This window comes from Tetrao urogallus (assembly GCF_951394365.1).
Source record: "Tetrao urogallus genome assembly, chromosome: 9".
In the NCBI taxonomy this organism is placed as follows: Eukaryota; Metazoa; Chordata; class Aves; order Galliformes; family Phasianidae; genus Tetrao; species Tetrao urogallus.
In genome coordinates, this window is record NC_136822.1 from 21,905,783 (window position 1) to 21,918,686 (window position 12,904).

A 12,904-nucleotide genomic window follows, 5' to 3' on the forward strand; every position below is an offset into this window, starting at 1 on the left:
ATTTCCAGAATCTTCCTCCCTCCACTTAGGAATAGTAAACTTAAAAAAACCCAAACAAACACAAACCTTATTAATTTCTTCATTCACAAAGGAGAGCTGATGTAGGTAATTTCCCCTGAGATATTTATGTCCAGAAGTTGCAGGCTTATTTCAGTCTCCTACCAATATAATGGTTTTTTCACAGATGTGCTAGACAGCCCAAAATAAATACGTTCCTATGTTATTTCTCTCTCGGATTCAGGTAGATGGTGGACAGATTTTTTTGGTAACTATATTTATTTGATACGGTCCAATTTGACTCATCTTGCATTATTTTAAAGACACACTTGAACAAACGGAAACTTCAGGCACTGAGAACAGCCTCTCTGCATGCCATTATTCTTTTCAACAAAGGTCTGCATCAATAGACACAATCTGTATATTATTGCCCATGAAGAATGCAGAGAAAACTGTCTTTTACTGCATATCAATCATTTTAATACGCTTAAAATTGCGTAGGAAATACAGCTATTGAGAACTGCTGAAAATGTAACACGTTTATTTAAAAGAATAACATCGTTTTTCCTTAAATAAACTCCAAGATGCTGACAGCAGTGGGTAGACACTCAGGAAAATTTGGAACAGCATTTCTTTCCACTCAAGACCACCAAAAGCGAGGTAGGAGGTGAGAGGCAGGCGGGCGAGAGCATCAATTCAGGAGGCCCCTCGGCATTGAGACTGCCCACAGATGTTCAGGATTCAAACACTGCTCCCGTACGGCTGAGTGGAAGGAAGAAGAGATAACAGCAATATAATTTGCCCTGAATCCTCTTCAGCTGCAAAAGATCTAATGGCCCAGGGTGGTATCATTTGTACTGCAACTGTCTGAGCATTGGTAAATCTGAACTTTCTTTGACAGTCTTATTTTTTTTCATTTATCTTTAAACTGCTACATGGTTATATATTTGGGGGGGATTGGGAAGTATAAAATTACGTCTCCTTGGGCTGTCAAGTCTGCACCCAAGGGGAATCCAGTATTAAAAAAAAGCAAATTACACGGCTATCATAGCCTTCCCTTCTCAGCAACCCAAGTAACGCAGCAATGAGCTAGGGAAAAAGCACAGGATGGAACGTTATGTGTATTCAGATGAAATATTTATTCTCTGTACAACTCCTACTGACTATTAAAATCCTCTCAAAAGACAAAAACAGAACAATCTGACGGTGGGATTTCACAGCGCTCACAGAACTCATACTGGATGGTTGCAGCAGTTTGCTCAGGCCACCGGACTGCCCATCAGCCTTTCCTGCCGCAGAGCAATCAGCCTCTGGAACCACTTCTCTTCTGCTTCTGCCTTCTCAATGAACAGCTGAGAGATGAAGGGGAGAAGAACAAAAGTAGGCACAACTTCAATTTGTTATAATGTGTTGAAATACATACATGAAACGTCAGTGCTAAGAAGCCCAGCTACATATAGGGGTCAAAATACTGACATAAATACAGAAGTCAAGGTTGAGATGTCAATGTTTTTGAAAGCCAACATGGTCTAGCTTCAATCTCCCCCTTAAACAGTGAATCTGTTGGTGGTCTCACACTGTTGGTAGCCATATCCATTATTTGCAATTTGCATTAGTTTAATTATGGCAAATCATTTTTAACTTCCTAATTCTTAAAAAAAAAAAAAAAAAAAAAAAAAAAGCAGCTAAAATACAAGTGAAAATACAAAACAAAAGTGTTGCACTTGTATCCATTTGTCTTTTAGCCAAAGGAAGCTCCTTGTTTGTAATTCTTCTCCGTTGGATTATGCAAGGAAAGTAATCTGTTCTGAGCCAGTGAGTGGCCCACTGGTAAATACTCTTCAGACCACAGACTAATTGATGAGCAGCATGGCACGGCTGTTGTGAGGGCTCGTGAACCTGGCCACATTCAATGGGCTGTGTTGTTCTGAAAGAAAAATATCACCACACTTACATTTGGATGTGCTAAAGAATTATCATCCTGGTATTTGATGGCAGTAGGAATACTGGCAGGCACTGTTTCTTTTTCGGGGGCAGATGCTTCGACAGATCCTGCTCCTATAGTTACAGGTTCGTACTTTAGTTCGGGAGGCTCTACTGACTAAAAAGAAAGAAACACAGTGAGCATTTCATCCTCGGACTCCCACACACGACAGCATCTTAGCCGAGCATTCAGCCTTCTTTGAACTGCAGCACATGCCCACAGAAAGATCCTCCTGCGAATGCTTCTCAGCATGCACGGGTTGGGCACGGACTCACAGACACACAGAGTGGAAGAAGGTACTGCCAAGGGCAGTGGCAGAGTTTAGGTTGTGGGATCGCTTTCTGAAGAAGCGGTGTGAACTTCTCGGATATTTCTGAAAAGAAAATGCATGTTCTCAGGGAAACGCACAGCGGTGATTCAAAACGCTTTGTTGTCAGGTGGGAAAACTGAAGCAACCCTTTGTTTGCGTGCTTCCAAAGCAGGGCCTGAGTTTGCAGAAGAGCCGGCAGCCAAATGCTGATAAAGTCCTGAAATGTGGACGTCTCACATTAGGTTTTCAAAAGCTGTCTGAAAACAATGCCATTTTGTTTCAGTGAGTAAACATGGGCTTGAACTCTGATTCCAGCTAAGCAGAATAAAATATACTGATCTCTACCTTTAACTACAACGTAAATGCCTGATTACTTTTGCATTTTAGTTCTTCTGCTTTTCTTTAAAAACATCTTCATGACTGCATACAATTTTAAAAGACTTTAAAATCGGAGTTGTGCAGCACAGTCACACTATCAAAGCAGCTGCATTTCATTGTTGCATGCTTAAAGGTATCCTTCCTTCACCCACACAGCAACACAGGACCTTGTCAAAAGCTGATTCCGGTGGTGGCATTAAGGAAGGTCAGCTCTGACGCTCCTTCATCAATCGTATTCACGGCATAGCTCCCACCTGACTTGGAAGGGATTATGCACCAAGAAAGGACTTTGCAAACTTACCTTTTTGACTTCTTTACTTGATCTGAATGTCTGTGGAACAAAGGAGTCACTTTCAATAGCTTCAATTTCTTTCACTCGTTTCACTTGCTCTACCAGGGTGGCTTGGTCTACAAAAAGAAGGTGTAGTGTCAGTATACATTACTGTAAGCCTGCAATAAATGCTGTGCCAAAGCAATGCACTCACTGTATTTTACCACAGCATACACTGCTTGCAATGCAGCCTACAAGATTGTTTTACAAAGAAGACACAAAACCTTTCTTCTTTAGTACAGCTAACAGTGAATTGGCACTGCTGAAATGCATGCCAACATTCAAGATGTTAATGTAAGAATTTTGAGAGAAGTCCTTGCAGTACAGTCACTAGATTTATGGCATGAGAACTTCCTGCAGGTGAGGATTTGTGGCCAGAGCCAATACTTCAGGGAGCCCAATCTGCATGAAGTAGCACAACTGCTTCTGCTGGTATCGAGGGGAGTTTGGCTTCAGTTGTGGATGTCCACAGCAACGAGCCTTGCCCTGTGTTCTCATTGCAAGCTAAGTTATCACCTCTGTGCTGCCTGCTCATTACAATACATCTGACCAAAAAGAGTATTTACTTTACTTTCAGTTTCTGCTTCTTCAGATTTGCAGCTCAGTTAATCTCATCTCTACCTCTATGTCTGACTGTAGTGACAACTGAATCTTCATTCCTTTTTTTCACTGCATGCTTTTATTTTGGCCCTGCTGGCCTGCTGCTGAGGAATTCTATTTTAAAAAAAGATTTCTGACAGTCCCATAGGAAGTGTAAAAACAAACAGGCCAATGCCTTGCCAGAGAGAGGAAATCCTCCTTCACCAGGGTGCTCCAGCTCGGGGGCACTTGGTAGTCGGGTCAGAAATGCAGACAGGAGAATGGATTTGGGATCAGCTGCTCTCTGCCTGTCACTGTGTTCTGTCCGGGTCTTACTCAGACCGGTGGGGATGACAAATTATTAAGGGCAAAAATCACTAAATGTTGAGAATTACATCAGTGACATTAACTTGGGAAAATGGACTGGAGGAAGCATAACCCATTAGTGCGTGATATTTTTTGACAAACACATTATTGGTAGATAAAATGACTTCCATGTGTTGTTTGTCAGATGTCAGTAGAAAGGATATGCATTTCATAGTAAAATCAAGAATAATGGAGTCAGAAAGCTGAGAGGCTACAGACAAAAAAGAAATCAATACTACCTCATTGCCCAGCAAGTCTTTCTACTGTGCTACCGTGAGCAAAACAAGCTAACTACTGCGTCGGGATCGTTGGGGCCGCGTCTTACAGATAGGCCATTCCAGAAGAAGAGTTGCAATTTATTTTGTTCTTTTTCTCACGAGTTGACAGGTAGAAGACCCCAACAGACAGCAGAGCAAACACCACCACTGCAGACAAAGATCCCCATCCCCTTGCTTTACCCATGGCTCCACCCAAAGTGGCAGCATCCCCAGGCAAGGCTCCACACTGAGCTGCTGTGGCCAGGGAGAGGTTTTAATGCTAATTTGTGTTCTTCACGTCCAGCTGTAAGTATGAGTGCTTACATTGCACTGCTTTAACATATTATGACCACATAATCTATCTTTCATAGTAAACAAGGTTGCACAGCAGCATCTCTCTTTGGTAACAGAAGTACCAGGGGTAAAATCAAACAGACAACAACGAGGAATCCAGAAATACATGACCTGGGAACACCTGGATTTCTGCTCTATGCTCTGCATGCACATTCACCTCCCCCCCCATTTCCCAAGCCCACTTGAACTCTGCAGCCTCCTCAGGCATTCACAAGCACCCAGGGCAGAGCCGAGGTGGGCTCGTGCAGGGGCAGGCAGCAGTGCTGGGCAGGGTGCGGGGGGCAGGCAGTGGGGCAGGCAGTGCAGCCAGTGCCCCCACCCGAGCCCCCACAGCCAGAGCAGGGCACGCTGCATTTGTCACTGCAGCCCACGTTGGAGGCACGCAGCTCTCTTTTCTCAGCACAAAAGCAAGATATGTAATTCGATGCGCAATTTACCCTTGTCTCGTAGGAGATTTTTCCCTGCTAATTGATAGAAATTAAGCCATTAATCAAGCCACTAGCCATCATTCAAACCAGGGAAGATGAATACAAACTTTCATCATAACCACCTTCCCCATTTTAGTGTTCATTAGCATTAATTTTTAATGCAATTATGCTATTCTTTTACGCTGAGCTCATAAATTACTGCTCTTTTGTTGCTCGCTGGCCTTGTAAAATCCAAGGTAATGCTTTGTGCTCTGATCTTAAAGGCAATTACTGGGTTCTTCTATCTTTTATGTATCTGCATCCCAAATAACCCCTGTATTGTATGTACAAACTAACGAGTGGATATATTACGCATACGCTTAATATGTAACAATTTGTCTATATTGAACTTCTCCGAGTCTCTCGAAGGCTTTCAGACAAATAAAACTATTTCCACACCCACTGCTCCCCACTGCAGGCACCAAGGGAGCAGAGCTGGGCCCTGCCCAGCACAAGGTACCACCAGCAGTGGCAGCACAAGCTGTGCTCTGAGCTCTGTGCTGGAGCAGCTCCCAGCGCTGCGCAGTGCTGCCGGCTGCTGCAGTGACCGCCACGCTCGTATCCCAGTGCACCTATTGATCCTCAGCACCACGTCAGGGGAAGTGCACGGGAGTGAGAACCACCCTGGTTACCCTCAAACACCGAATACAAAGTAAGTGGCTAAATGAAAGATGGAGCTGTGTTGGGGTACAGAAAGCATCGGATACAATCCATAGCACTGAGGAGCGTGCTCTGCTTTCAAGCTCTCCCCACCTGATGCCCGCTGTACCTCTGTCCTTGCTCCCTTCTTCACATCCTGCCAAGGCCAACGGGCACCCACTGCACACCACTGTCACAAAGGCACCAACTCATGCGGCCCTTCAGAGCCTGGTGAGCCCTAAAGCAGCCTGGGCAGAAGTTCCTGACAACACTCTAAGATGACGCTTGGATAGCAGCAGTACAGATCTGCACACTGAGTAATGAGAAGTGAGTTACTGGCTCCTGCTAAGGAAAGGCTGTCTGAGATGAAGCAACACTGAGTGAAGCAGAGATCTTACAGAAAACTTGCAATAATTCACCTAAAGGTCACAATGTTTAACCCCACATTTTCCCCCCAATTTCTGCAGAAATGGGAAAACCTACTTCCTTCCAACTGCTATTGGAGAAAACAGTTCTAATACACAACCCCTCTGGGGAACAGGTACAGGGAGGTCACCTTCCCTACTTTCCAGCATGGAGCCCCCCAGGGCCATCTCCTGTTGGCAAAAGGCCTTGGTGCCAACGAAGGCTAAAAGGCTCCTGCCCAGTGTTCTGCTTCTTTGGCACTGCCTGCTGTAAGCTGCACTCTGCCCACAAACACCAAATCTAAGTGGGCAACAACACTGCTCAACCCCTTCTGCCAACCCCTGCTCCCTCAGTACAAGCCCCGGAGGCAGGGTGTGAAAGGGGGGAGCCGGGGACCCACAGCCTCCACTGCTGCTCCCACGGGGCCACCCCACCCCACGCAGTCTGCCTGTGTCTCACTGGCTCTCCTCCATCCACTTCTCCCTTCTTTCTGTCACAGCTGTTTGGCTCACTGCTTTTCACAGATCTCTCACACTTCAGAAATGGCGTTCGCTTCATCTTCACCCTTGTAAAATTTATTTTCCTGTACATTAAATATATTTTGGTTTAAAATGAAAAAGAAAGTGATGATTTGGAGACAAACACAAAGTTGTATTTCATTCCTGGAAGGAGCCTACACATGATGTGGTTTCACTGTCAAAATGCAGAGCTGGGAATTTTGCCACGTGAAATTATAGGAGCGCAGCCCAGGAATGGGGTAATGCCTTAATGCTTCAGCACGAAGGAAAGAAAACATAACTCAATTAAAACATTCGCTTTGGGGATTTTTCTGACACTCCATATACTTGGGAAAACTGCCACCTACCCTGACCTTTCTGTTATAATTATGTATATCATCTTAAATATCATTAAGTTAGCCTGTATTTCACTCATCTTACATGTTTACCAAGTGTCTGGATTTTTTTCTTTGATTTTAATAACTGATTTCCAGGAAAGAAAAATACTTAAAGTGAATGACACAACTTTATCGCAATAACACCAGACTAAAAATTATTCACCAGCAAACACTTTGCTGCTCGGTGCTTGGAACTTTGGCACTTTTAGATGCAGTGCAATGATGTGCACGTGGGCTTGGACCAAACGTGGATCTTTCTGTGTGACTGCAGTTCGAGTCTAAAAGGTCCTTTTAGCTGCATCACCGGATAGCTCAGTGATCTTGGATCTAGTGCCAACTTACCATGCCAGTAGGTTTCCATTACCCAGAGGCTCTTTGAAGATCCAGGGCAGCATGGAACTTAGGCAGGATCTGCTCAGACCCCATCCATACACAGTATGGACACAGAGGGCATCAGAAGGAGCTGCTGTGTGCTCATCATAGAATCGCACTGCATCAGCAAGGCATCGCACATCCTGCCTTTACAACAAGTCCTGCACATTACAAACATGTATGAATGCAAAGGAATGCCTCTCTCCCAAAATCCAGCCCACCTTTGCAAGGCTGCCTACCTTTCACTTAGATTCACTTTAAAACTTGACAACTCACAACTGGACAAACTAGCACACTGTTGCATCATTTTCCACCTGGTAAGGGCTCGTACCTACAATGAAACCACTCTAAGTGCCACAGCCACCTGAGGAGCGACCTTCAGGCTACACAAGTTGTGCAGCCCCCTGTTTCCCAGCATGCAGGAGCCGTGCTGCTCCACTGCCCCAGCTCTGGGCTGCCCCACTGGGGGTTGGGAAGGACTGTGCCCAGCACACAGCCAGCAGCATGGAGCCCATCGCAGTGGTGACCACGTAAGAGCTGGTGACCGAATTGATCGCTCGCTGACAGTGCTCAGCTCAGCTCTGCAAATGCATCAACTGGGTAATGAGGAGCTATTAAGTCTATTGATTTCCTGATTTCAATTGATAGCGAACAGGCCAAAGCTACACATCAATATTTGCGTAACTAATACCCATGAGCTAACAATTTTGACAAATGAAAACCTCAACAGAGCAAACAGTGAAAATTAATGGAAATTTAAAGACCAAACCTCAGAATTTAAGTGAAATATTTAAGGGATAATCACGCTTTATATTTCTTTCAGGAGAATTCTGTGGGTTTCTGTGCTGCGTTTTTTGGAGAAGGGAGCTGTGTTTGTGTGGCTTTTGGTTTTCTTTTGTCTTCTTTTAAATGGAGAAAATAAGTGAACAGGAATGGAGCAGCCCATTGCCCTGCACTCCGTCTCCTGCCCTTGTTTATCTTCCCTTCCAGAAGCAGCTTTTCAATAGGTAGCTATAAATTTGTTGTAAATGATTGAAGTCAGATAACTAATTATGTGATTGCTTTACAATCCCATTACCTTAACTGATGCTTGTCTCAGACTTATCCTTTAGCACAAATAAATGCCATAAAGACGACAGTAAAATACGCAACGTTAATGAAATACAGAAGCAATTTTTATTTTTTGTCTGTCTTAAACTTTGAAGACAATTTCCAGACCTTTAATTTATAAAAGAATTAATAAATCACCCCATGAGAGAGAGCACAACTTCATCTGTATTCCCACTTGCAGAATGGAAGTAGCTAAAAGCCGAATCTGTGCTGGTTTTTACAGGCCCAACCCCAGCCCCACCACCCCTTCCAGAGCAGCCATGCAACAGAAACTCTGGTGCCAATTCTTCATCTAAAAATCTACCTCTGAAGGGATTTGAAATAACTGTTTTTAACACGATGCTGATGATACACCCATAATAGGGAGCAGAGCATTTTTCTTTGGGGGACAGGAGGAAAAGGAAACAACTTTGTCAGTTGGGGTTTCAGCTTTAAATCATCATCATCTACCCATGGAGCTCTTCATCTTCACAGAGGCATAAATAAAACGCTAATTATACCTGCTGTGCTTACTGAAATGCTCAGATACCAGCTGCAAAGTGATTTTAATATTTAGGCACATCTCGCCGATATCCTAACCCTTAATGGATCCCACATGTTAATGGGCTTCAAGCCTGAAGAAAATCCACCTAATTTCTTCCCTCCATAAATGCATATGAAAACAGACAAATGCTGCTTTGCATTTTAACAGAGACGAAAAACAAGACACTTCCACAGATGATAAGGGAAGTTGTTGGTTTTAATCCATTTTCCTTCAAATAAAGGTGCACTGCAATTTCTCTGCAGCCATCACGCACAGCCTTTGTGCAATGCTCTGCTCCACAGCTTTCCAGCTAATGCGTGCAATAAAGCCAAATCTTGGACTATTCATATGCAAACTCAAGGATTAAAACGAAACACTGCACCTTCCAGGTGAAATATGTACGTTCATAATGCTGCAGAAGAGCAGCAGTGAGTTCACTCCACGCAGGCACAAGCATGGCTGATGCTGGGGGCTCTGTGTGCTCTGCTGACCCAACTGTGCTGTGGTTCTATGAGGATTCTGTGACTTATGGTAAAAAATTATGCTTACGTGCTATGCTCTTTGCCATTTCTGGAATCATCACTAATACACTTCTGAAAACAGGAGAACTATCTGCAAGTTATGCCTTACTGCTGGTCAGAGCAATTCCTACTAATTTAAATACATTTAGTTAAGGGTAAAAAAACAAAGCTTCTAAACAAAGCTTTCCACAAAACTGCACACCTGCAGAGTGCAAGTTGCCCCTAAGAGCACAGCCCTGCTGTGAGATGGCCGACACGGAGGCCCGCGTCCACGCATCCACGTTATGCTGCATACACTTTGTTCACTTCTGGATGTTCTTCCTAATGTGCTGCACTGAATTTTTTTCAGTCATTGGCTTTCCTGAATCACATCCTGCACTATTCTACAGCTGTGCCACACAAGGAAGCTCAGCACTTCCACAGTCCCAGTGTGCCACGGCCTGCGCCTCGCAGGGGCAAACAGCTGGAGTCAGGAGGGGGCTTCTTTCTTAGCCTCTACACTGAGTGACACAGAGCCAGCCTGAGCTAACTCCACTGCCATAGCAATGAACTTCAGTAAAATTTACTGGACATCAACTGCGACCTAAGGCAATAACTAATGAACTTAAGGGCATCTTAATATATTTCTGTATCAGTGAGTAAAGCACTTTAACTTATTACAGCCCGACGGCCTGACCTCATGCAATCAAATCATTTGTAGCAGATTCAGATGCCGTCTGTAATACCACTGGCACCGAGGTGCAGCTTTTGGCTGTCACCAAAAGAGTGCAGAGTGAAGCAGGATGCTCCATGCGTGGCCCTGTCATGAGGAAACCCAACCGTGTGGCACGCTGGCTCTGCCAGAACTCACATCAACAGGTTAAAGATGAGCATGAGGGATGCCTCGTCCCTGAGACAAATCCCAAAGGCAGCTGGGAAAGGGGTGAGCTGTAAAAGTCCACTTAGAAAAGAGCAAAACTACTGTTGTGGGAAGCATCACTTTCCATTTTGATGTAAAAGCTGTCAGTCCACGTGTTCCAAAGCAGCCACCCAACACCAGGACTGCCGTGCAATGCTCAGACACAAACCCCATCGTTCTCAGACTCAAAGAATTTACCTTACTTTTTCACACCAGGTTCAACCTGCAATACAGGTGACACTACAGCTGCACCAACATTTGAGTAACACCCGTGAATTAAGCACAGAAGAGTTGCTTCATTTGGGTTTTAAGACAATTCCCTCCAAGCACAGAGTGCTCTAATGCCTCTCGTGTTTGCATTCCCTGTTCTTCCACCCACGTGGGCTTCATTTCCAAGCCCATTCAAAATGATGTTTTCCAAGCATGTGCCACATGACTTGTTCATATAAATGGAGCAAATTAAACTGTCTCCACATATATCCTATCACATTTGTAGCCCCGATTCCTCTCCTTAACACGTGGCCGAGACACCGTATTATCTGCCTGCGGAGGTTGACCTCAGGATATTAGATTCTGCCACATAGCTCTCTTGTACTAAACCGAGGGGAAACACTTAATCACCCCTGCCTTTTCAGGAAAAAATCAACTTTAAATTTGCCATGATGAAAAATCAATAAACCAGTAATTGCTTGGCTTATCATTGCGCGGAGGAACAAATTGGGAAGCGAAGCTTAGCGTCCACACAGATTTCAGTGAAACACAGAGTTTCAGGATCACTAAGCCAGAAAAGGGAAAGGTCTCCGAGTGATAATTAAATCTACTCATGCTGATTTTCTGCCAAATTTATTTCCCCAGAGTATATAAAAATGTTTCCCTGCTTACCAGCTAGGCATAACTAATCAATTCAACACTGGGCCAGCACGCATGAGAAACACAAAATGCAAATTGGGGATTGAAGGCGTGGGTATAGCACCAGCCCCAGAGCAGGCAGCACAGCCACACTGATTGATGGATTGATTCCAAAGGAACAAACCTCGCTCAGCTGCATGTATACAACCTGGGCTTGTTCTCAGCACCTCGCAGGGCCTCCTCCTCCTTGCAATTGCAGGACGTGCTCGATGGCACCTGTGTTTCACACGGGCATCATCTTCTAAATGCTGTTCTGCATGATGCTCTCACACAGATGATCCCGAAGCCGCGTGGGGACGTGATGCCACGTGCTGGGATGACTGCTCCAGGGATGTGTCCTCCTCCCACAGCATTGCTCTCATCGCACATCTCAGTTCCCTGAATGGGCTGGGCAGGAAAAGCCCTCAAGGCCCTGGTGCTGTGTTCAGACAGCCCCAAACAGAAGGAAGGAAGCAAAAACAAAGCAGAAAAAGAAAAAGCCCTCCGTTGAAAATACTTTTGCAAAAGTAGTGCATTCTTTATTAATAGACCTAATTTCATGCAGCGAATTAGCATAGCTCCAATGGAAGTGCAAATGCAATCAAACTGAAAAATTCAAATGAGAAGGAGGGAGCCTTTCCCTTTCTTTCTTTGCTTTTTTGTCACAAAAATGATTTTTGCGCGTGTCCTTCAACTGGCTATAGGGACTATGGTAATTAAAGCACTGAAAGCAGCACAAGCCCCCAGCCTCTAATCTGGAGCTCGGGTCAGCTGTCTGTAGATTCTAATTTGTCCTCTATTTGTATTCATGACAGCAGAACGCTGCATATTGAGCAGCAAAGCAGCGGGAGGGTGCGGCGGTGGGCTTGGAGGTCACATAATTTGATTTCTGAGCAGATTACATGTAACATCCAACATCTAATCTCACACCTGATTTGGCAATAAAATTATAATAAAAGTGATGTTGGGACACCCTCGTGATGGGGTGGGGATGCAGAGGCAGTGTGATGAGCAGAGGAACAGCTGCTGGTCTGCATGTGGCGATGCTTCCCGTGGCTCCAGAGCAGAGCTGGCGGCTGCTGCAGGTGCGCTGGCAGCCCCACGTGTTTGCGCTGCAGAGCGACATGTTAAGGGATAGAAGGGAGAATTCTGGGATGCTAAACCAGGGAGATGGTAATTTTGGTTTCATACAAAACAACACTTTGTTGATGAATCTGGGGATATTTGAGGCAACTCTAGCTTGAGCAGACAGAAAGGGCCAGCAGGCAGCAGCTCTCCACTGCAGGGCGGCTGTAAGCGACCCATCTGTGCAGGATCTGCACCACTCCATCAATAGGATTTCCACCCGCAGGGCCGGGGATGATGATACACCTGTAAAAGGGAGGATTCTCAGGCAGAGAATCACTGGGATCAGTTGAGCCCGAAACAAAACCACCGCGTGAACTCCATGATCAGACACACAGAATTTTTCACTTCTTTTCCATTTCCACAATAGAAATGAATTTACCGAAAATACAGAAAATTGTTCTCTGCAAAGCAGAAAACAAAGCAGAATGAAACCTACTGCCTGCAAAGCACACCCAGCATAGAAATGGAGCCACGCAGAACTGGTGCTCCCCACACTGTGTTG

At 44.8% G+C, this 12,904-nt stretch overlaps 1 protein-coding gene across 2 annotated transcripts in view; it reads right to left on the bottom strand.

Moving 5' to 3' along the window:
* Nucleotides 1-1,162: 1,162 nt before the first annotated feature.
* Nucleotides 1,163-12,904, bottom strand: part of RSRC1 (arginine and serine rich coiled-coil 1) — a gene marked incomplete at its 5' end in the record, with an annotated part of 105,652 nt that continues 93,910 nt past the window's right edge. For both annotated transcript variants that reach the window (XM_079539584.1, XM_079539583.1), the window contains 3 exons: nucleotides 1,163-1,349; nucleotides 1,952-2,098; nucleotides 2,971-3,077. In XM_079539584.1, coding sequence (XP_079395710.1) covers nucleotides 1,257-1,349; nucleotides 1,952-2,098; nucleotides 2,971-3,077 — 347 coding nt within the window. In that variant the 3' untranslated portion in view covers nucleotides 1,163-1,256. The remainder of the gene's footprint in view (nucleotides 1,350-1,951; nucleotides 2,099-2,970; nucleotides 3,078-12,904) is intronic.